General features: G+C 47.3%; 3 protein-coding genes across 4 annotated transcripts; 1 reads left to right on the top strand and 2 right to left on the bottom strand.

Annotated features, from left to right (window-relative positions):
• Window positions 1–607: 607 nt before the first annotated feature.
• LOC128723279 (V-type proton ATPase subunit C) lies at window positions 608–17,189 on the bottom strand. Of its 2 annotated transcripts, none has more exons than XM_053817002.1 (9): window positions 17,117–17,189; window positions 7,515–7,676; window positions 7,283–7,436; window positions 3,149–3,335; window positions 2,963–3,061; window positions 2,638–2,893; window positions 2,473–2,570; window positions 2,264–2,399; window positions 608–2,196 (listed from the first exon to the last, which is right to left on the bottom strand). In XM_053817002.1, exons 2-9 carry the CDS (start codon window positions 7,644–7,646, stop codon window positions 2,101–2,103), a joined length of 1,158 nt encoding a protein of 385 aa, XP_053672977.1. In that variant the 5' UTR covers window positions 7,647–7,676; window positions 17,117–17,189; the 3' UTR covers window positions 608–2,100. The 2 variants fall into 2 exon arrangements, with proteins under 2 accessions (XP_053672977.1, XP_053672976.1); XM_053817001.1 differs by lacking the exon at window positions 17,117–17,189 and adding an exon at window positions 8,560–8,729.
• Window positions 9,819–11,589, top strand: LOC128724713 (alpha-N-acetylgalactosaminidase). Its single transcript, XM_053818435.1, has 7 exons — window positions 9,819–10,172; window positions 10,242–10,416; window positions 10,492–10,586; window positions 10,687–10,848; window positions 10,911–11,123; window positions 11,205–11,366; window positions 11,458–11,589. Exons 1-7 carry the CDS (start codon window positions 9,819–9,821, stop codon window positions 11,587–11,589), a joined length of 1,293 nt encoding a protein of 430 aa, XP_053674410.1.
• LOC128724712 (hydroxymethylglutaryl-CoA synthase 1) lies at window positions 14,513–22,124 on the bottom strand. Its single transcript, XM_053818434.1, has 2 exons — window positions 22,106–22,124; window positions 14,513–16,572 (listed from the first exon to the last, which is right to left on the bottom strand). Exons 1-2 carry the CDS (start codon window positions 22,122–22,124, stop codon window positions 14,951–14,953), a joined length of 1,641 nt encoding a protein of 546 aa, XP_053674409.1. The 3' UTR covers window positions 14,513–14,950.
• Between the last annotated feature and the right edge of the window lie 2,899 nt (window positions 22,125–25,023).

Genomic DNA, 25,023 nt, shown 5'->3' with positions numbered 1-25,023 from the left:
TTCAGCATTCATTATCATATCATTTTCTGTGCTCAAAATTGCTTATTTACTTATTTATCCGACTTATTTACTTAATTAACCGTTATCGTCGTCCTACGCAAGAAAAAACGAACCCGCACGCGATCAAAAGTCGTCGACAGCCGAAAAATAATCACCCCTCATCGCACGACATTGTATCCGCAAAAGTAACAGGAGACCATGCCCGCGAGAGGTTGCACAGCGTTCGATCCAACTCGCCAAATTCGGCTTCAAAAAACGCCTCTCACAGTATGAAATGTTCACGCAAAAGTAACAGGAGAGCATGTCAGCAGGCGTCGTTCGATCCAACTCGTGTTTCCAACAAATTTCAAGCCAGCTTGAAAACGTAAACAATGTTCTTCAAAACAAACACCAAAACAAAACAATACATCCAGGCGTAGTTGTTATTTGTGATATTGCAACGGGAAACTTACCTGCAAAAGCGAATTCTTTTTGTATTAATTTATTACACGTGAAGCAATTAAAGAAGCAAAACATATTTCGTTTGGAATGTTCCTATCATCATCACCATCATCGTTATTATTTGTTTGTAATCGTTCCATCGTTATAGCAATTCATTGGGCTGTGCTCCGTTTGATTTACAGCCTACAATTTTCACCTGGAACTACGCTTTATTTACACGAAATATAACATATGAATAACAAAAAAAAGGACTACTTTTTGCATGATTTTCGCATCCGGCATCGGTTCTCTTATATGCGTGGAACTCCACCTGCCCGGCTTTCGCTAGCAACGATATTTAACATACATATATTTGCAAGCGCTGGCGCGCTTATCTCAATAATTATACTCATTTGGAATAAGGATCTTGTGTATGCGCGTGTGTGGGGGGGGCTTTGCTTATGGAATAGTTTAAAGAATTTTTAATATTTCATCAACGTACGGTTTTAGCAACCCCCACCTCCTGACTTCTATCGGCTAATATCAGCAGGAGGTGCTAGATTTAGAATGTCCCTATCCTATACATCAACTGTATGATTCTGCGATCGTGTACCTCTTCTGGGGGGGTTTTATTATCTTCGTCGGTGTATGTTGTACGTTTTGGGGTAAGTAGAATGACATCTAGAATGTTTGTGGATGGTCCTTTTCCTAGTTTTCTAGCGCATAATCGCGCTACATCATTCTTCTCGTAGCTCCCGCAAGGATAACGGTCGACAACAATTGGCAATCATGCCCAAAAGCGAACATCTCCGCAGGGCTGCACATATACTGAGTACAACGATTCACAACAAAAATAGAAACTGTGCTTTTTCGCACAGGACAACGGACATCTGCTTCCGCGGACACGGTAGGATTACGTTTTGTTTGTTCCTTTCTCGACGACTTGTTTGTTTCTGCTGGCAACGATTGTAACACGAGATAATACTTTGATCCGAAGGGGAGGAAGCTTGCGTGCGGATTCTCCTCTTCGCACGTAACCCTTCCGAAACTCGCGAACGGAAGTGACGATCGTGTGGCTTTCGTTCACGAGTTTCACACCAAACCAGCCAACGTTGGGATATTTCGTTTCGCCCGTAAGTTGTTACTACTGGTGCCCTACTGCACCTAATATGGACGCCTTCGTAATGGATCTTGCAATTCGCGGTTCCCACATTTCCGGCACAACAAGCCGCGGGGATTCCGGATTGTGCTCGTTTTTCGAGTAATAAACACTTAAGCCGCACGAAAAAGGTGTTGTTAGATTGCATCGGAACTAAAATAGTACAATCGTACGTACGTTGGCTTCTTTCTACAATTACGCAATAGTCAATACAACTCATCAATATAATAAGCAACATAATAGCGTATCGATTTTGAATGCAATGGAAAACGGTGTATACGATGGAGGCGGATGGTGTTTTGTTTCCACCAAACAGGAATACACAGGAAATAGTGCGTGTGTGAGAGTGATACTTTAGGAGAGAAAAAAAAATCATAAAATAAAAGGGACCAAAAGGAGGAAAAATTGAATGTTAACCAAACAGCAAGTGCTGTTCAATCAAAGAGCAGCTAAGCAGGAACAGAATGGAAAGAAGATATCGGTTGATGAAAAAGGGCCCTAAAGCGCTAACCTTCGTACGCTTAAACCTTTGTTTCGACCATGTCGACGTTTAGCTTATAGTATACGTAAGGAAAGTATTCCGATTGTCCGAAGCCAAGCCCAGGAATATCGACGTTCTGAAACGGGAAAAAAATAGTGTCATACAATGAACGCAAGCGTTTGTATTAACGACATTTCACTTACATCCGCATTTCCACCGGACGATGCTGCCGATCCGTCCAGATGGCCGTACAGCTGCTGGAGTACGTCACGGAGACGCTTTGTGCTTTTCTTGCTCGGATGGATAAGGATGGCTTGGAAATTGACTGGTAGTCCGTATCTGCCGCGAAACAAATGTGTAATCACTCTCGTTAAAATTTCCAACATTTTCCGTGTTCTCAAGAACAACCTACCTGAGCACCGACTCGACGAATACACGCAGTGCCTTCACATGAACCCAGGCGCAGAAGCACTCGCTAAAGTTGACTTTCAACCATCTAACCAGCGGACCCTGTACGGTAAAAACGCAAATATGATTATCAAACATCCGTTCGCCTTCATTCCGCGTTGGTACTTACGAACTGCTTCTTCTTGTCTGTGACAAGCTTCGTGATTTCGTTTTTGCCGGCAGCCAGCTCCTCCTCATTGTAAACAAACTCACGCACGACAAACTTGCGCTCGCGGGCGTGCAGCTTAAATTCGTCCACTACCTTCTTGAATAGGGTGACCGTGCACAGTGCATAATCTGAATCCTGCGTGATCGTCTGCGACGAACGGGGCACGATCATGTCGGTGATCTTTTCATAGTTCGCAACCCAGTCAGTCATGTTCATTCTATAGATGAGGAAAAATAGATACAATTAGGCTAATAATCGCACGCCTTAAATGATCTTTTATGCTTACTTCGGCACGATAACGAGCAGCGTGGTTAAGTACTCGGAATCCAGTATGAAGTGTTCCTTCTTCACCAGATCCGCCAAATTGCGAGTCAACAAACTGCCACTGGAACGAGCAACATAAGCATTTGTTACATATTGTTGTGCGGGGGAAAAAAGGGGTCCAAAGTTGTTGATCTCGCATGCTACTTACGTTTGCTTCTTCTCCAGATTCTGAAGGTTGCCCTTCAGATTGTTGTACGCGGCCGATTTCGTCTTCAGATCAGCGTCGATTTGTCCGACTTGTTTGGAAATGATGTCCGCAATGTTGCGCAGCGATTGCTTCGTCGGATACTTGGCCAAATCCCACTGGAAGCGGGTGATGTACGAGGTCAGGTCATCTAAAAGCGACAGGGTAACACCATTCGGGCGGAATCGCCAAATGAAAATAAAAACCAAAGCAATTATTGGTAATGCACACATATCTTCCGTCGCATCCCATTTAATACTGTGTCAGTGCTTTGGAAAGATCGATCGATATGAAATAATCCCGCAAACAAAACAATAACGTATAGTCCAAACACAAATTAGAGAAGATGCAAAATACATGGCGTGTGCTGCCGGAAATATGCATCAAACAGATTCGTTCGTTACTAAAAAGATTCATTCTACAAAATGTACAGTAAAACAAAGCAGCAAATTTTGAGGAAAAACATCTTCAAAGCGAGGGACAACAGTAGCTTATGTAGTAGAACATTTTGTTGTTGTTGTTGAAATTCAAATGTTTATGTATCTTTGATCGAATGCTGGCAAGTTTGTAAAGAGCAGAAGCTTGATTTTATATATGCATAATCAAAATTTAATCAAACCGTTCAATTGTGTTCAAATCGCTACACTAAGACGGAAACGTATCGCATATTTGTAACTAACTTTTACGTTCCAATTACAGATCTAGCTAAAAACGAATCAAACGTATAGATATTTGAAGGAAGAAAATATAGTTACTGGGAGCAATGCATTTGGAGGTGAGGGCTAGTAAAGGATGTATACAGAATATGCCGGTGGAAGCGTGCTGGAATAAAGATATAAATCATTACAGAGAGGCGAAAGATAGATGAAAATACGTAAGTCAGATGAAATTAACAAGCGATAAAGTACACGTACATCCGTTCCACCAGAAAAAGGTACGGCGAAACTGGGACAATTTAAATGCGGATTCCATGTTGTAAACCATACTGCATGAAAAGAAATGCAAACGAAAAATTACACGATCCTAAAGAATACGAAACATGTGAGTGACTGCAGAGTGCTGTGAGGACATTACTGGACCATTGTGAACTGAGTGGAAAACACACGTTCGTGGAAAAGGAAAGAATGAAGAAAAAAACAAACATATAAGATGGTAGAAAGATTGGGAAAAGGGTGGAATCGATTGCAGCAAACATGGCGATGATCATATCCTGAAACGAGCAGCGATTGGAATCAGATTAAAAAAGGGGAGAGAAAAAACTTTAAAATACAAAAAGAGCGACAGTAGAAACGAGTAACAAACCGACAACTAGAGATTGCGGGACACCTGGGACACGTGTGCGAGCGCACAAAGTATACATAGCACGAACAGAATGGGCACGGGCACAAGCGTTTTTGTGCGGGATTCCACGTGGAGTGAGAAGCTGTCTAGGATAGTCAACGCTAGGCCAGTGATGGTGACCAACACGACATACTAACGGCTATTTGGAGGGGTATAAAAGGAGGACAAAACGAACGACCAAATTAAGGCAGCAAAAATAATAACAAACGCAACACAGTAGAGCAGCTAGAAGAAAGTGTGTGTTTGTGAATTTGCTTCAAAACAACGCCATATTTATGTGGACCAGGTTAGCCTGACCTGGATTGATGACCGCTGACACCGATGGTTGCGGTAGCTCTTTTGCCGTCCTCGTCTTTCCGTTCGCACGCAAACCATTGGGCGATGGAATCCCTGCTGGAGGACATGCGGACGGATCCCGCACAACCTCGCCACGGCCGTAAATCTCCGAATCACCGTCCTGTTCGGGACACGAGGTTCGGTTCTGTCGTCTGACGGTCGTTTTACCACCGCAACAGCTACTGCTGACGGGTGACATGCGTAATCCCATCCCGGTTGGATGATCGGGACTGTGGCCGCCAAACAGGTGACTGGACGAGCGACTCCTTTCGATTGCAAGGAGCGAGGAGCGAAGGAGAATGGAGTTTTACACCTTGGCATAAGAACGGTTAGCGTTTAAGATGGACAATGGATACTGAAACAGATGTTACCACTGATAACCATCCAAATGAGACATCGAGACAACTAGTACTATGCGTTCAATGGAAACGTGAGAAAGGAGCTCGATGGAAAACTCCCGGATGCAACATTCAGTGGCACAAAACAAAATCTGGCTGACATCAAATCCACGCCAGGATACATGTTACATGTAAGGAATGCTATGAAAAAATGCACACAAATCAACAATAGACCAATTCAAATGGTGATCTCTGCTGGATGATGATAGTTAAGCGTACACAAAAACACGTGATACTCATATGCATAATGATACATGAAACTGTAACAAATGTCGATCTATAGAAACTCCGTTAAATGTACATCCATGAGATGGAAAAAAAACATGACACACACATCTGGGTGATGGAATTTGCCACACTAAACACAATGCTTGGTAAAGATATGCTTACGAAATTTAACAGAAAATTTTAAATGGCTCGATGAATTGTATTTTTTTTGACGCACACATCCCAATCATATGTTCCTCTGGCCCGGTCGAATGACACACGGATCGCAATGATACACAGGTGAGATCAACGTACAAACATACATGGGGTGTGTGATTGAACGACATAAACAGCCGGGTTTAAACATCCAAGACACAGGACACGCAAGTAGAACCGAACGGACTTGATAGTCCCGGCAAGCAGCCGAGAAGCAGAGCCGATACCTGGACTTTTTCTGCGAATGTTTCCGCCGAGGAAACCAACGCCACTCAAACCCGGACTCTTCGTGCGCATGATCCGTCTCCGGTGCGCTATATCGTCCATCGTCAGGTGGCCTTCCGGTTGAAATCAATCCACCGATTCCGAACTGATGGCTGCTGTTGCTGCCTTTCCGGCCCTTACTTCGTTCGTTGGGGCTTCGGGGAGAACGGGGTGGCTTCAAGCAAAGCTTGCGATCTGGCTTATTGCGATTAGCGAAGGATCCGCAATCGTCGTCGGGCGGTTCACAGGTCACAGAGCAAACCGCTCCGTAATCGTACACCTGACACACTACGGTCGGTGGTGTGGTCGGTGTAGTCGGGGTCGACGGTACGGGGCAAGTACACACTAGTCCCAACTCGTCGTGTATCACACTGGTGGTAGAATTTTTTCGTTGCTCCACCGAACAGGCCGAAGAGGAAGAATTTGTTACGCTTCCATGACGAGAGAACCTCTCTTCGTTGCAACTGTGGCCGACAGAATATTTACGATGGGTGTCGCACGATTGCGCAGCGGCCGGTTCCGAGGCCGTTAAGTGTTTATTGTCTTCGCACGAAAGATGCTCTGTGTCTGCCGGCGTACCGGCGCCGGATTCATCATCCGATGATTCTATACCTTTCCCCGGAACCATGATCCATGTTTCGTCGAATAGATGTGTTTATATTATGCATGTGAATATGTTCATTTGTGTGCAGAAAGTGTCAATTATTGGTTTGTTGAAATGAAACATAGTTAGGGGGAGCGAATGTCGTGGGAGTAACAAAAATGGGAGTTTTAACGGAAGAAAAGCATAAATATGCAAACCGTTCAGATATGGGTATAGCTAAGCCAAACACTCTTCAGTAGCCAAAAACCAAATCTGTTTGTTAGTCGAACAAGATTAAATAAAAAAAATTAGTACTGAAAACAACAAAACATCGTGACAAAAAATGCAACTTTTAGTTAGCAATTGCTAAACCAAATCAACTTAAAATAATTGGCTAATCGATAAGAAAAGCCATGCGAGAAAAAGAGCACTTGAGGCGCCTTACAGCGTGCTCCTGTGGCAAGTGAATGAAAATGCTCGCTAAATCAAATCAAAAAAACTACGCAAATCTGTCTCTAATCTTTTCGATTGATAAAGAACCTCATAACTAAACATAGGAATGGTAGCCTGTGCTTCGAACGACAATTGATCGTGTTGATTACTTTTTGCTTGCTGCGTTACTGTAATGCGCTACTCTACTGTCGTTGTCCAAAATGCGAAACATTAATGTATTCTCGCGGATAATACGTCTAAGAAACTGCGGTTTCAAATATGTAGATACGAAATAACAATTCAACTTTCTTCGTTACTCACTGTTGTTGGCCTGCAGGTTCTCGTACAGCTTGTCGCGTTGATCCTCCAACACGTCGCCGAGATAGGCGGCGATCTTGCGCGTTGTCTGCTCGACGTAGGCATCCAGCTTGCCCAGATCATCGGACAACCCGACCAACTGATCGAGCGTTCCCACCTAAAAGCAAAACGGAAGAGCGTTTTGATTGCCAGACTTCTGCCACATGGTACATGGCGAACTTTGCCGACGCCATACCTTCAGATCCGGAATGTGAAACTTGAAGTTTTCACACAGATTGTTCTGCTTGCTGGTGACATTGTTCATCGTTTCCCAGGTCTGCTGACATGTCTTGTCGCCCGGTGCAGATATAAGCCAATACTCGGACATTTTGGATGCTTATTCGATGTTGCTGTGGATCTGTAAAACAAAAGCAAAACTTATTAGCAAGCAGGGTTCAGCTGCAAGGAAGGCTTTCTCCGAACGCTACACAACAGAATTGATTCCCATTTTTGATAATCAAGTAAACATTATCATCACACGCAGACCCAGAATCAGTCCCTTGACATTCGCATGTTTCTGAGGCAACTTCTACAAGATTGATTTGCTTTGGATCGATGGCAAGAAAATCGATACTGCTTCGGAGGCATTAGGCAGGAGCGTCTTCTCCAGTCATCAGAACCTTCACGCATCCCGTCGAATCCTTCCGGTCGATGCATAGATCGCCACTTATGCAATGTTCTACGCTGTTGACGATTTAAAGTCTCGCTACACGGGACCCGTGCAGCCGCCAGTGTATGATGCGACACACCGATACGAACGGTGAGCCGAGCGAAAGAGATGGCGAGCGCGCGGAGCGAAAAAATGGTCAGCTGTTTTGAAATGATAAGTCACATGACATCTACCTTTTCCTACACCGTCGTAGAAAACTCAAAATGCACTACAATTTCGATGCATACGATAAACGGATCATTTTAACATCCCGTTCTTGTAGGACGATCCTGCCGCTCGGTTTCTCTTCCACACTTTCTTGTTCTCTTCACGTACAAAAGGATACCAAGGATTCCATGAATGCTGAGAAGAGCGAGTATCGTTATCGATTTTCACTAGCCCTGCATCGTATACACTTTTACTTTTTGCCATTATTCAGCATCCCGATAAAAGACCGTCACATAACGAGCGTTTTCCGGCTAGATTTGCTTTCCACTATCACACTCCATCGGGATTTTTCTCGGCAAAACCATTCCAGTACAACATTCATCGCGGCAGCCACCTGAAAGCACCAACGAAGCAATGGACTCACCGTGTTCAACGATAAATTTCACCCCGCTCGCAGTGCTCCCCTAGCTGTGCAGTCGAAATGGCCCCAAATGCAGCCCAACAATCCTAGTGACCCACGAAAAACGGTGGCCAACGGCAATAATCCGGGAAACAGGGACTCTGGAATCCTATCGAACGGCAGCAGGCAGCAGAACAATATTCACCATTACCATATTATTCACGTGATTGCAAGCCTCTATCTCGCTCTGACATACTGACCGTTTGGCTTGCCATCTCATCTTCACTGTTTTTATTCGACCGACTGTCAAACGCGCTAGCTTGAAATTTTCTGACAGGTTACAATTTTCTGGAAAATCATAGGGTGGCATAATGGTTTCGTATTGATTTTTAAAATAGTATATTTAAGATCAAAATTAGTATACTACTTTTTTCAACATTTTCCAAAACTTTTTTTGCAAGAGCAATTTATGCAAACTTCATGTTTAGGGATTTTGCCATCCCTTTCAGTCCTATCCGAACATAATTTCTGCTCATCGCACATCCATAAACGATTCATGGTCTATGGTTTGCCGCCATACATTTATGCTTCCGTTAATTATGCATTACATTTGACTTTTCCATCTACTAATTTGCTTAATTGCGCATAGCACATTTGAATATTAAAGTAAGTATATCAACTGATGGCTTCTTCGCTCATCTTGGAAGTCGGTTAAATATGAATTAGCGGAGGTGATGAAACAAAAAAAGCTCGTGAATTGTTGGCCTTGAAGTGATCATTAGGCGATTAAATTGCAGTAAAAAATCATGCAACCACCTCAAAGAGGTCATAAGAGACTCAACGTCTCTGAGCCAACAGTTCAAAAAACATGCATTAAATATCGTGATCGAAGATATCGAACGCTTACGTAAAGTTCCCTGTTATCGTTCTGGACAGCGAAAGACTGCCAATAAATCTTAAATGTTGTTGGGCAACGATGCACTACGGGCAAACAGTCGGTGCACTAGCTAAATTTGGGTCATTAAAATACCCAACACTTCAGCAAGGCCCACCGGGTCGATCACCGGGTTCTTTGGTGTCCTGCTGGGCATTTTATGGTCTCGAGTACCAAAGTCAACACAGTGGAACACGAGCTGATAAACATGAAACCTATCTTATTAGGTTAGATTATGGGGCAGGTCACATTCGTTCTTGTTATAAAATGCCCCCAACGGATGTTTAGGAATGCGAGTCACCAGTTTCTAGAGTGTGGAAGCAGTACACCATTGGCCACAAATAGTACGATGGCGAACTGTAGAATTCAAACAGTCCTCCTACTTGCGGCTGCAGTTCTCGTTTGGTGTACCATCTCCATCGCAGGGTTAGATAATGGGCTGGCTCGAAGACCACCGATGGGATGGATGAGCTGGGAAAGATATCGTTGTATTACGGACTGCAAAAAGTATCCCGATGAGTGCATCAGTGAAAAGTTGTTCAAAAGAATGGCCGATTTAATGGTGTCCGAAGGATATCGGGACGCTGGCTACGAGTACGTGAACATCGACGACTGCTGGATGGCTGACGAACGAGATGCTAACGGTGTGCTGCAACCGAATAAGGAACGATTCCCAAATGGAATCAAACATTTAGCCGACTATGTGAGATAAAGCTATTTACGCTGAGCTTGAAGGACCATTTTCGACCATGGTTTTCGTTTTTGTCCGTAGATCCATGAACGAGGGCTCAAGTTTGGAATCTACCAGGACATTGGCACCAAAACCTGTGCCGGATACCCCGGTATGGTGGGTTACTTCGAGTTAGATGCGCAAACGTTCGCCGACTGGGACGTTGACTTCATCAAAATTGATGGCTGTTACGCGGACGTCGAGCTCATGGTAGACGGTAAGATGTGTCCAATACCTTTCACTTTAAACTGATTTTAACGTGAAAATTGCTCCCCAATTACCCACCCAACAGATTACATCAAGTTTGGCGAATACATGAACAAAACTGGCCGCCCAATACTGTACTCGTGCTCGTGGCCTGCGTACCAAGAGTACAACGGCATCATCGTAAGTGAAGCGATAGATTTTCGACCGATTCGACCATCACCCGCTAGCGAAATGTGACCTTTTCTTCTATTTTTTGTCTTTGGGTTTTCCATTACGACAGCCCGATTACGAGCAGTTAAAGGAAACCTGCAACATGTGGCGCAATTGGGGCGATATCGAGGACTCGCATCAGTCGGTGGTGGAGATTACGAAATACTTTTCAGACCATCAGAACAGAATCGTACCACATTCTGGACCGGGTCACTGGAATGATCCCGATACGGTAAGGCAGGAAAATTGTCGATCTTTCATGCCGTCGTTTCAAAATGACTCACATTCCGACAGCTCATTTTGGGAAATTATGGTCTGAGCTATGATCAAAGCAAATCTCAACTGGCCGTGTGGACGGTAATGGCGGCTCCACTGCTGATATCGAATGATCTGGCCAAAGTACAACCGGAAATAAGAGAGCTGCTACTGAACAAGGCGATCATTAAGGTGAACCAAGATCCCCTGGGCATTCAGGGAAGGCTGGTGAAGAAAATCAACAAAATAGAGGTACGAAAGGTGACGGGGTTTTTCTTTAGCAAACCACACCAACCAGCGCTTCCTGCTTCCCCTTGTATCAATATTTTTAAGATCTGGAAACGACCCATTATGCCCCGCGTGGGTCACGAGCTGACGCAAGTTATTGCGTTCGTCTCACGGCGTGCCGATGGTGCGCCATACTCCGTAATCGTGAAGCTTCAAGAAGATGTCGGCCTGAGCAACAGCACCATCGTCAAGGGCTACAAAGTTTACGTAAGTTTATGGAAATATATCCACCCTCCCATCGCTCGAAGACCCCATTGGGCAAGGGTTTTCTCTATCCGTATCTATCCCCCATCAATAGGATCTGTTTGACCCGAAGACCGCGCCATTGTTGCTGCGCTCGAGCAGTTCCTTCGAAACCCGCATCAACCCATCCGGGGCCAACCTTTACCGCTTCGTTCCCCAGTACGGCACGGACTTTATCCGCTTCTGATCTGCTGCGTTAGCGGAATGGACCGCATAGGACAGAGACTGAGAGGGCAGTGAGCAGGAATGCACTTGAAAATATAAACAAAAATTATATCCCAGTTATACTGGCGCGAAACGTATCACATCTGGCTGCGTGGTTCCATGCGCGCGGGTTTTCTACCACTGCCAGCGCCAAGGTCAGGGTGAAGAACGTCCATTGCCACATCCCCTTCGAAACCCGTTAACTTCCGTACGTTCCTGAGCCGGTTCGTGTGGTCAGATTTCGTTGCTTGAGTACATTTCTTTCCCCACCATGTGGGGTTTAATTTTCCGCACACTTATCACGGGGTGGAGAAGCTGCTAGGTAATAGCGCACCCGAGTAATCAGACTGCATAAATTAAGCCATTTTCACGCATCCGTTCCGTTCGCGTGCGCTAAAGCGGGAATTCTCAGCTCACCGGATCGGGCTGGGGGTGGGGGGGGGGGGGGATACAGCAAAATTGATTGCAATTAAATCGCCACATACACACGCCCGCGAGCACCCACCACGTGTAACCGTTATAAATGGCGCGAAGAAGATGCAACTACGTGCTCCAAATCGGACACACCCACGCACCCAACCCATATGGCCCATTTAAAACCCGGGAATGATCGAATTCCGCAGTTTGAATGTGCGCGAACGTTTGCGCAGAATAAAACCCGGTGGAAAATGAACAATTTTACCGAATAACCGGCAGGATGGTGATGGCCAACCACTCAATGGGGCAAAAGAAAATGGCTTTCGTGGGCACGTCCGGTATGTGTGTGTGTGTTTCGTAACACCTCTCTTACCACACGCGGAGATTATGGGAAAAACCATAGCAGGCTCTGGCATGGCGCCTCCGTCCAACAAAGCGACCAATCCCCTCGGAGGTGTGCTCAAATTTATGCTCCACGCACACTAGATGACACACTTTTACCCTATCGCAACCGCCTAGAGCCGGATTTGAATTGAGTTGAATTTCTCCATTGATATCACCACACGTGGCTCGGCGGCGTTGGGCATTGACTGAATGCAGGCCACCCAGCCTGGTCGGTGAGGTTCCAATGCATTTTAAATTGGGGAGGAAAAGAGTGCATCTAAGATTGGGGTGATATTTTTGGCCACTCGATGCCTCCCAACGGCTTGATTTAATGATAAACAAATCCAAAGCGTACTTCCCTTACGAGTGGTCCTCAGAAGCGGAACCACGTGGCGCTGAAGGTTATTGCTTGCACGAAAAGAAACGGACCAAACTAAGTGCATAACGCTCGAGATAAAGAAGCAGCAAAGCGTACGGAAATACGCTTCCCAGCGCATGTGTATTTGAAGCCATGACAACGCAGAATGCGAGCTACGCTTTAGCGGCCGATTTTGGGTTTTATGTACGCCTCAATTCGATCGTGCCTTCTCCATCGCCTTTATGACCGTTTCAGATCGAGGTCTTCGCATCGCTACACGTATGACCGATGGGATGATGTTTGAACGTTGAGACGTTATGTAATTGTGAGCCACATGACGGAACCATCACGGGGTTTCGACGGTGTAAAGATGGGCGTTACCGGGTAAACTTTGCGTCGGTGACAATGTCCCACCGTTTTTGGTGGGGTTTTTGGATCCCATCAAGGCTCGGTCCATTCGCTCAAGGCGAGACGTTGCTTACGAAATATGAACCCCGGACAAATCATGCGTGTCTGCGTCAATTGTACATTGGGTGGCCTCTCACTGGGCACGCGTAAATAACAGCCACAGTGTCTAGAAAACAAGTGTAGCTGTTGCAAAACATTAGAAAAGTGCCAGTTCGCAACGCGTTGCAATACGGTTGTAACTGCGATAGCGCAAAGCGAAGAAAAAAGAAACCCATCGAGATAAGCGATCTTCGTTAAGCATATTGTCGCGACGGATTAAATGCTGCAATCCGTTCCACCAGCTTGAAAATGATCCGCACATCGAACGGAAATGTACTTGATGCGTGATAAAAATCACGTGGTCGCATGTTCCACCAAACTCTCTCTCTCTCTCTGTCTACTGGCTTGGTTTCGCTATCTCTAGCGTTACTCACAGACTCACCATTCGGTATGTTTGAATGAAAATTCCTTTCCCCACTGGCGGTCAAAGTCCAAGACATCACCCAAGATGGGTGGGAAGGTGCTTGAGTGGGTGACGAATGGGAAGGGAACCGTTCAACACACACACACACGAACCCGGTAGTCTGCTTGACGTCCACCAGCTCCATGCCAGCAGAAACCACTTAATGGACTTTTACGTGAACTATGTAAACCATTGGTTTCCATTGGGCACGTACCATTTAGCGAGTTTTTTTTTGACACCTAAAAATCGCTGTGAACCTGTTCAAGGTTAACCAGTTGGAAAAACGTAGAATGAAAAAGGAGAAATGGCTATGATAGTTTAAGCGTATCTTGCTCAGTAGAGTAAGACATGCACTTTAGCGTGTTAGTTAAATAAAAATTCATTTCTCTGCCCTCACCTCACGGGACAGAGGGTCAAATACGCCATCCGGAATCGCATATTCCGATACTACGATAAACGTCGAACAGGAATGTGGCTATCGTTCCCGTACCGATCAGATAGCGTTATTCTGCGAAACCGAAAAACGACCCAACCAAAAAAAAAAGAAAGGAACATCCCACCGTTGGGTCACCGGAACCGGTCTCGTAATAGACGCCGCTGCGACAAAAACCAGTTCCCGAAAAGCATCTCCCTGACGCCTGATCTTCGCGCGTGTGCGATCGATCTCGCATTGATTACGTGGCAGAAGCGAGCCACGGAGTGACCAGTCTTCGAGCTGGTCCATCATCGCCGGAATGTGACGGGAATCAACGTTAACGCATCGCTATCCAACCTCCCTTAAGCCGACCTTCGGACCAATGGTTTTCCTTCATTATCAAAGCAGTGATAACTAACGCGTCGAGATTTTACACAATTCACCATACATTTTGTCTTGATACTTTCATAGCATAAAAAAGAAATAAATCAATAAACGTATTACAGTAACACCTACCGCTCCGGCAGCAAGCCAGGGGACAAACAGATAAACGATCGTCTGATTATTGTTTCTTTTTCCTTTTCGTTTTGTTCTAGCTATCTAACTAAACCACTAAAAATCCGGCAGCTATAAACCCTACCAAACTGAGCTCCTGCATTGTTTAACAAACTCCGTCGATCGATCGTCGCTCGGCGATCTCGATCGCAGAAAAGCTTAAGTAAAAACAAATAAAAAAGAGTAAAGAAACCAATGTGAAGTAGTTTCGAGGACAGTGTTCGCCACGAGCGGCGAATGGTTGGTACGCTTGGTCTGGTCTGCCTTCGGCTGCCAGCCCGGCCGTGGTCATGGTGCATGGTCGCTCAGGAAGCAGGCTGTTCCGGTGGGACGCGCTCGTACGTCCGCCGGTGCATCGAATCGACCGACTTTAGGTAGTAGGTGCCCGGAAACAGCACGTCCACGGAACCGCTCGGTTCGTACGGTGCTGCGTGATTGTTCTTCTCTCGCACCTCCATCAGCTTGGTGAACTCCGTCGGATCCACCTTGTTCCGGCGATCGAGCAACGGTTGAACATAGTTAAGGTGGCGCTTAAATTCGGTCAACCGCTCCCGATCCGTGGTGAGACTGATCGAGTACATCGAGGACGCCAGCCCGGACCCGTACGAGAACACACCGATCCGCTTTCCGAGCAGCTCGCTCACGTCCGACCCGATCAGCAGCGATACGAGGCAGCTGTACACGGACGGTGTGTACATGTTACCGACCTGGCTGGCCAGGTGCAGCGAGCGCTTCGTTTTGGCCGCAAACACCGGCGCGTACTGCGTCATGAACGCTTTCTCCACGTCGCGATCGAAGTACGTATCCTCGAGGCGCACGTTCGCGAACTGCTCGAAACCCGGGAAGAGTGTGGCACGTCGCTCCGCGGGTGTGGCCACGAAATCGTTCAAACCGAGCCGAGCAAGCGATTTCTGCACCAGCTTACAGTACGGGCTGTGGAAGATGAACGCATCGAAGGTGTCGAGTGTGACGGGGGCCACCATGTCCGGGTGGCGTTGGGCGAACTTCTGCCGGTACAGCCGGTAGCACGAATCAAGGGCACTTAGGTAGCACTGGATCGAGAGCTTCCCGTCCACGACGGGGTATTCCGAGCCAAGGTCGGGTTTGTAGAAATCGTACGCATGCTTCATGTAGCTCGCACGCAAGCCACGTTCGAATCGGAGTGGTGCGTTTGGTCCCACCAGCATGGCCACAGCGCCAGCTCCACCGGTCGGGCGAGCAGATCCTTGCGCGTACACGGCGATGTCCCCGCACACAACCAGCGCGTATCGCCCATCCCAGCTGGAAGACTCGACCCAGTTGATCGCGTTCAGCAGAGCGGCCGTTCCACCGTAGCACGCGTTGGTCGTATCGATGCCCTCGAGATCGGTTACACCTTCCGGTTCGAATAGCTGCATCAGCACGGACTTTACACTCTTCGATTTGTCCACGATCGTCTCGGTACCGACCTCGAGCCGGCCGATCTTCGTCAAAGGCACCTTAAGACGATCGAGCAGGTTACGGGCCACGGTCAGGCACAGTGAGTTGATGTCCTCCCGGTCGGAGCAGAACCCCATCCGGTGCTGACCCAACCCGACCGTGTACTTGCCGGCTGACGCACCATCGAACGCTTCCAGCTCCGTCTGATCGACGAACTGTGACGGGAAGACGATCTCCAGCCCCAAGATGCCCACATCCTCCGGCCACTGGCCCTGTCCGGTGACGGTGCTCATCCTTACGGTGTGGTGTCTCGCGGGAAACTGGCTGCTAGCGTGTGGTGAACGAACTTTCTCCTCCTCGGCCGCGGTGGAAACGAATGGCCCAACCGATCGAGCTTTCTTTTCTTCTCCTCGCACGATTTCACGGACCACCGTGCAGCGCCCGAGACGACTTTCCTTCGCTTTTCGCTCGTCGTTCGTCCCCCCTTTTTTTCCTGCTGCTACTGCTGCTGCTTTGCCCCGTGGGGGATGTTTAACGGAGACGCTTTTCTTTCGGCGATCGCTCTCCCCTCGGGCCTGGTGTTGTTTTACGGTGGCCAAAAGAAAGAAACCACGGTGTATGTGAGTCTGTCTCGCGCAAGAAACCCCGTTAGTTGCGTAGCTTTTGTGGGTCACTGCCGGAAACCGGAATTCGTCGGGTAATTTCGGTCACTCGAACGAGAAGTAAATGCAGCGCGCAGACAGACCACGTTACATAATCCACGTGGAAAGGGCTGACGAGATCGACTTAAAACACACGAATTTACGCTTCACAATCGCCGACAGGATGGACAAGAGATCCTTCGCACACACGACACGGACAATGGCCAATGGTTTGCGGCCAGCGATAAATCACAAAAACAGTTATGTCATCGATATCGTAATTGTCGACGATACCGAACAGGTGATACGCATCAACGATCAACGTGTGGAGTTTGGTTTCCAGGGAGACGATGAGTCGACCCGAAACCCGGCTGTAAAGTCGTGAAATACCTGCGGCAGACAGTTGCTAACCTTACGTCCGGTTTCGGCAGCGTTGCGAGACCAAATGACGGGCCTCGCTGGAGGATCTCGCGCTACGGCGTTCTCCTTCGGGCGGGTGGGATGGGCGGGAGCAGAAAACAAGTTTTCTCCGCCGGATGATCGTGGAAGATGATGACGGCAGTAGCGTGTCCAGCCTAGTTTACCTTTAAAAAACTCTGCAACCCCACCATACCACCACCGGTGTCCACGAACCGATGAACAATGCGGTCACTTCACGTACTTTCTCGCCGGTGCGTTGCGTTTCATCTTCTTCACTTTTACACCGGATCTGAGCTAAACACGGGCCCTATCTCAGTGATACACGCATCTTTTTCGAGTACTTGTTCAGGCGCATCCTTTATGTGCTCATTTTGAATCGAAATATTTACAAATAAACCATTTTTAATCGAAAATTTGCACGCCTCGCTACGACAATACCGGCCAAAACAATTTCACACACGTACACAATCGAATAAGCTCTGACTTTTCCAGTGTCAAATTGGGTAACGTCAACTCACCATGCGCTCTTTGGAAGTGTGGAACATTTACCATCGAAAATAGAACATTTGTTACTCGTTGAAGGTAAATCGACTTAATCGTTGAAGGTGAATCAATCCTTTATTAGTTTTGCTTATTTATTACGTTTAAATTACCAATAATTCCACGTTATTGAATGATTTCCAAATTCCACGTTATTGAATGGTTTCCAAATGATTTCTCCTGGGGTGAGAGCAGCCCTGTAGCTGATGTCAAAACATATGAGAGAAGATGAGAAATCATAGTGAGATTACAGTGAGGTGAGCTAAAGTGAGAGTTAATAGTGAGCTGTAATAGTGATACAACGAGACGAAGTGAGCTGTAATAGTGATACAACGAGACGAAGTGAGCTGTAGTGAGTGAGTTTAAATTTAAAATATTAAAGAGGGTTATTTTATAATTATACGTAAAGAAAGGATGTATGATTTAATCACAATGATTTCAATTATCATTGGAAATTTTTCCTGACTTTTCACAATAACCAAGAGGCCCCTTTTGGTAGTGAAAATGAGTGATTTGAATTATGGGAAAGAGAGAACTTGTTCAAAAACCATTAATGTTTTTGAGGAAATTGGGAAGTTTTTGTAAGGACAATGCATCAATATGTTAAGCAAGACGATTAGTATTGGTCTTAAGCCGTCTCTTGATTACAAAGGATCGTTTGAATTTCAGAAACTACAGAATGCACTTCGTTCTTTATCGCAAAACATGGTGCCGTTTATCCTCATGCACATAATTTTGGATAGGCTTACGATAAGGATCTTTATTTAGGTGTTTAACTAAACCTATAATCTAATTTTACATAATATCATACATTATTGGTTTGTATAAAAGTACATAAATGCTAAATATCAAGTATTAGCGTAGCGGCTATTTCAACTTAACCACGTGTTGCATGAACCATCACATGAACGGATCCGAAGGAGGTCGATTCAAGCCGAAGGATGGATTCATTTAGGGGAAAATGTCCTTATGTTTTGAGCGTTGTTTTACACGTAACAACTCACGTTTCAACAAATGGACAATAAAAATTTTAGTATTAATAATAATATAGTAGTAAAGGCAAGTATTAATAATAATATAGTAGTAAAGGCAGTTCTTGCTTTAATTCTGCAATTTAACGATTAAAATTCGACTGTAGATTTCGCACGGTATAAACTTGTTTTGCTGTTGATATATTGATTGATATTGAGGTGGAATTAGAAGGATTTTATTCCATAAACTGTACTATAGGGTTATTCAATATAAAGGTTTATTTATAGGGTTTTACTATGCCCAGCACCGTAGAAACCCAGATTCGAAATAGTTCCGTGTGATTGGAAATGGTAATCCGATGATTTTATGCTTTAGCCTTAATCCCAGCAAAATGGTAGCACAACATTCAACAAGCCGTTGTGTCGCGTAGCGGAAAATGGTTCATGACCGCCGTTTGGTGCCTGCGCCATAGTGCGTCTACGGCGTGCCAAACCCCGAAGCCGCTCGGTGGAAAAACGAACACGGCATTTCAAAATCGCCTCTCGATGCGTGCGGATGTGTGCTGCGGCCGCAGCGTCACCGGTTTGAAAGCTTACGGCGCGCGTCTCCGACGACGAGAGTTTTTCCCGGTCGTAACCCGGCTCGGGTCGTAACCATCAGCTCGCGGCCCGGTGCCGTTTTTGAAGGACGAGAGTACGAGAGTAGAGCAACAACAACAAAAAAAATCACCCAAAAGACATCCTCCCCATCATCCCAACAAACGCACAAACATAGCACACACAGTTCCAGTTTCGAAGGGGGCAGAAACTTTTCTGATCGAGTTAGCTGCTCCGTGGTGCGCATCGACCGGAAAGCCCCCGGTGTTATTTACTTACGAACGAGTGCGAAATAATAAGTTACCTTTAAAGAAGAGGAAAAGCAAGAGAGAGAAAAAAAACCACACACACACACAAACGGCGGAAATGTGTCACGGGCCGGGAAGAAAACCCGCCCGAAACAGGTGAACCTCGTGGTGTTTTCCACCAGGATCAGTGCGCCGAACGGAACCCGCCCCGGAAGGGATTTATGCGGACGCGGACGAGTGTCGAAAAATATTCCCGAAACAAAAGCGCGCCCAAACTCGGCAAACAAAAAAAACGGAACGGACGGAAAAAAAGGGCGCCGGTGTTGCTGAATTTCATTTCAGTTGTACCCGATGAAACACACCGTGCGCGAGGAATACGCTTTTCCGGGACGCTTTTCCGGTCCGCATCTACAGTTTCGACGCTCGAGTGTGCCACTGAATATTTCATCACCTTCGGCAGCTCCGGCCAAGTGGCTTTGTGAGACGTGAGTGTGTGTTTGTTAGTCCTTTTTTTCGGGGAAAGTGTGTGAAACATTGTGCGCTAAGCTTCGCACCACCGTCAGTGAATTCCGTGCCCAAGCGTAGTGAAAAAGCGTTTAAAAAGTGATCGCGCGTCAACACGCCGAACCGGACCACGTGCACCGAGAACAGCTGTTCGTGTGGCAAGCATCCGTACGTTGCTACGCTCGTTGGCCAGTGCCCTGTAGGAAATCGCACGATCCGAGGCACAAAACAACCCGCCGGATCGTGATAATAGGTCACCGCCGCGGTCGTGCGGGGGAGCGATCGCTCGCCGAAAAAAAAACCACCCACTATCAGGGCCACGGGCCTTCGGCATCATGTTCTTCTTTCTGTTCTTCGCATCCGATGGATGCAAAAAAGTGTGTCACATTTTATCGCAACTCGTCGCCGCCTGCCTCCGGAAGTACCGCAGCGGGGGCGCCAACGGTCAGTGGATAGGGGTGAAAGTGTAGGCGAGCAGTTTGGGGTGCCGGGAGGGGGGAGGCAGGCAAAAAGAAAAAAAAGAAAGGGAACCGACAGCGCACCACCACCAGCGGTCAGTAGCGTTTTAGACTTGCCTGGTGGAGGTGCCTGGTGTCTGAAAGGAACCGTGGAATTGGGTGTGTGTGTTAGTGTTGGAGCCTGTTGGCGGTCACAGGACGAAAGTGATCGTGTATGTGTGTATGTGTGTGTGTCCACCTGGGGGTGTAAAAGTTCGCGGCTTTCCATTTTATGCTCGTGAACCACCGGCCGGTTCGTGCCTGAGTGTGTGCTGTGCGCGTTTGACAGGAAGTGGCAAAGATCGTCCTTCACGAGAAGCGGTCCTAGCTCAAGCCCCAGCCAGAGTGGTTGTAGTGCCCCCCCCCCTAGGTCGTCGGCCATGATCGTGACCGTCCGGAGGTGGCCAAGGACCCGACCCAGCGCGTGATAAAAACGCGCTTCTTACGGTGGCGAGAACCGGGCCCACCCCAGGAGGGTTTGGCTTCTTTGGTGGTTTCAAACAGTGAATAGAACTAAAAGTTATAAAAAATACATACGCGTAAAAGGGGTCTCAGGAAGTGCGAGCAGGAGTGAGAGTGTGAGTGCAAAAAAAAAAAAATAACAGCCCAATCTAACGAGTAACTCGATCACGACCACCACTCGAGGGCCTCGGCGCAGTGTGTAAGTTTCGCATTTTTATGATTCCATTTTATTATTGGGAGGGACTCGAGTGGGAGCATTCCGGTGGGGAGGAGGGCCATTTTTTTCTACTTCTTCTTCTTCCTTTTCTTGTTCCAACTTTCGCGTTCTCGTGCCACTCCATCGGGTGGTGCGCTTGCAAGCGAGCTTTATTCGCAAACCCCTAGCTGACTGGCTGGCTCGTGTTCGCTTCATCGTCGCTAAAAGGCTCTCAGCCCACCGAGGCACGTACGCGTCCGTCCTAAGGACACTCTAAGCTTGTGTGTGTATGTATGTGTGCATGCACTGGTGGAAATGAAAATTTCATTAGCCGGAACGCGAACGCGACGGCCCTTTGCCGGTGGAGTAGTAAAAGTAGCGAAATTCCATGGCCTGCTTCTCGACTTTTCAAGGGCTTTAATTTTCATAATGCCCGGTGACATTGGATCGCTTAGCTTCGAGTAGGCCGTGGGCCGCCGCCAGGCGTTTGCGTTTAATCCCCATTAGACTGCCCTACCGGATGGGTATTGAAAGCCGCCAGTAAATCTCTGTCTCTCTCTAGCCCCGAAAGATGCTCCCGTTCGATTCCGGAAGGATGGGGCGCCTTTTTTCGAGGGCGAAGGGCACGATCTGCGGACGTAATTAGATTGACAGGCCCCGCAGGACGTTTTCATCTGCAATCGAGATGGATTTAGCGCACGAAGGGATTAGGATGATTGTACCGGATGTTTTGGGTTTTTTTTTGTCCTTTTTTTCTTGATCAGCTCCACATGTATGTGCTCCACTTATATGTGCTGCGTGTGATGTGGTGGCAATCTTCTTTTCGTTGTTGTATTCCTCCTTTCCAATCACACGCTAGCTCAGCTGCCACTGGCAGTTGTAACGCGATAAGGGGCTGCTTCCATCCACCGGAAAAAGGGCGTTTGTTTGCGTCTTGAAAACACCATCACAAATCAACGCATTACCTCCCGCGTGGTGATCCATCGTCCTTTGGCTTTCCACCGGTGGCAGAATATCGACGTGCGGCCCTTGCCAAAAGCCTTGCGTGAGCTGTTTTCGCGTTACTGCTTACACGTCGATTATCGGCCGGTATGCGTTTGTTTGCGCCAGGCCAGGTCTTATCTTCGTCCTGCCGCGCTTATTAGCGGGCTTCGTGTTACCGTTTTCGGGATTCCTGCCAGCTCTCGCTCGGTCCCGGTGCGATTAATCATGGTTAAGAATCGCACCGGAAGGACATCGCATTGAGGGCGCGATTGTGTAAGAGCCGTGAGTGATGGTCCACGTCCACGTGGCAACGCTGAGTGGTTCTTACGATAAGAGTCCTGCGGATGCTGCGGAAACGATAGAATGGAAGAAAAAACTTAGCACAGAAGCAAAAAGCGGCCTGCAGACTGGCTCGAAGGCAATCGACGGTTACACGGTGAAGTCAAATAGAAATTTATGGCATATTTTCTTTCTGCGCGTGTGTGCTTCGATTTTCCGCAAGGAGTCTGTGCCAAACGACTATGCCTCCTGGTGGTGGTGGTGGTGTTGGCCACTGCGACACTAATCGAACCGGAAGCCATCGAACAGGCTCGGGTACGGCCCGGAGGGATTAAGGCGCTATCCAGGATCAGCGGAATCTCCTCGCTGTCACCCACGCCACCATTGCCCTGCGGGACATTAGTCGGGGGTGGGGCCAGTGGGATTTCAAAGTTTCAGGTCCCCGTTTGCGCACCCGTTTTGGAGCGTACGTTAGTGAAAAAAGAAATTGGAGAAAGGCGATAGAGTGGTCGGGCCTATCGTTGGACTTGCGCTGGCTTGCGGGTTGGTTTGTTGGATATTAGCGCCAGGGTTCTCGCAAAAAAAAAGGCGCCCGGGCGAAAAACGGGCCATTGTTCTTATCACTCGTACCCTATCGGGTGACGGGAGCCGGGAAATGGGACGGGATTAGGGAGAGAGAGCCACTCGAGGGCCACTTCGCGAAAAGAAAGCACACCCACCTCCCGCGCGTCGTGACGACGAAACGCACGCAGCAAGATAAGCAGACGGGGTGGTTTTGTTTTTTTTTTTTTTTGGAAGGCGATTTCGGGTTTTGTTTTCTTTCTCTTCTTTCCCGGCTTCTTTGGCTTCTCGAAAACGGGAACCGGAAGAAGCGCGAGAGGGTGCTGCAAAATGGCACTTTATCTAACGTTATAATCTTGTTGAGCTAAATTAGCTTCGTTAGCCGTAATCGCCCACCACTCTCTCTCTCTCTCTCTCTAATACGGTCGTGAATCGGGTGGCCCGATCGGGGTTAGCGTGGGGTTGCTTTCCTTTTTCTTTTTCTAATTTTTTTTCTCCGTTGCTTTTTTTCCACTCGCCTACTTTGACGGCCGGTCCACTTTCCAGCAGATTTCGATTTCGTTCGCAGTTCCGCGCTTTTGCGTGTGGGTATTTTTGTGTTCGCCTTTTGGCTCGCCGTTTGTTTCCTTGCGCAAAAAAAAAATGGAGCGCGAAAGTGGATTTAGAGAGTAAATAAGTTACTCCCATCAACGGGGGGTGCGCGTGCCGTGCCATTCCTGGCAGTCGGCAAACAAATGGTCGCCCGGTAAATGGTCCATTAAATAGTCTGCAAAACCAATGACTCAATTTGTTGCTGATGTTTCGTTACGGGGAACTCGCCACCCTGTGTCGCTTTTATCCGCGCTGTTCAGGTGCGATTCGGAGAATTTTGGGTGAAAGTTTTTGGGCGTAAGAAACGTAACGATGGGTGATTCGGGAAAATGGTTTTAATGCCGATTCCGGCTCCAATTATGGTAGCGCAATTGTTACGCTGAAAGTGCGTTATTTGGGCCACGTTTTGGTTGGCTTTCGAGCGTGCGCGCGCGCTTAAGCAGAAATATGAATGCCGTTTCCACGAAACCCCAAAGCCCCCAGCATAGCTCGGGGGAAAAACATTCACATTGTTTTCTAATTAATTGCATTACGTTCATCGCGACGCCATTTCGGAAGCGTAAATGAAGCACGCGCGTGTACGATGCCGTTCGCAATCCGATCGCACAATCTTTCGCCCGGCGCCCAACTGCCAGGACCGATTCCAGGACACAATTTCCATCGCGACGCAATTTCACCTAAACGCAATCGATGGGAGGCTTTTTCCGGTTCACTGATGTGCGTCGAATTCCACACGGTGCGTCGGATTTGCGCGTCTACTTCGCGCGTCTGTCAATCATGGCGCTTCTGGCGTTTCGATAACTGCGGAAAAGCGGAAGAGTGTGAGCAAAAAAAAAACCGAACAAACAGACAAAAAATAGACCGAGTGATGCCCGTTTAAATGCAAACACGCAACATGTGCACTTCCGGGCTGCAGGCTGGTGCTGGTTTGCTAGCACCCGGCTTCCGGTGACGTGGTGCGTGTGACTCGAACCCGACGGAAGCAGCGAATCCGCTCTAATCATGCATTCCGGCGTCAGGCATTCAGGATGCCGGGGATGGGGGAGCGGCTGTTTGCTGGGAATGCATTTCGCGCCTTCGTTCAAAGCAAAAGGAAATAGAGGCAGAACAACAAGCGAAAAAAAATGGCAAGTAAAACTACTGCACCCCCGGCAGCATCCAATCGTGTGGCCTGGTTCTTCAGTTCTTCCACATCGAACCACGAATCGCTAACGGGGATGGCATTGTTTCGCGTGCTCTCATCGGTTTTTTTCGCATTTTTTTTTTTGTTTGTTTCAAAACACCCACCCACACATGGCGGGAATATCGATTCGTGGCCAAAAGTACAGGGTCAGCAACGATAAAAAGAGAGAAAAAACCCTAAACAAAACGAGCTGAAAATCAAAAAGGATGTGCGAACCGAAAACTACGCCTCCTCTCTCGATCGTAATCCTTTCTACGATACGATAGCGCGTGGGAGCGATTTTCG

Source organism: Anopheles nili, chromosome 3 (assembly GCF_943737925.1).
Source record: "Anopheles nili chromosome 3, idAnoNiliSN_F5_01, whole genome shotgun sequence".
Taxonomy (NCBI): domain Eukaryota; kingdom Metazoa; phylum Arthropoda; class Insecta; order Diptera; family Culicidae; genus Anopheles; species Anopheles nili.
This window is presented reverse-complemented; position numbering and strand designations above follow the sequence as displayed.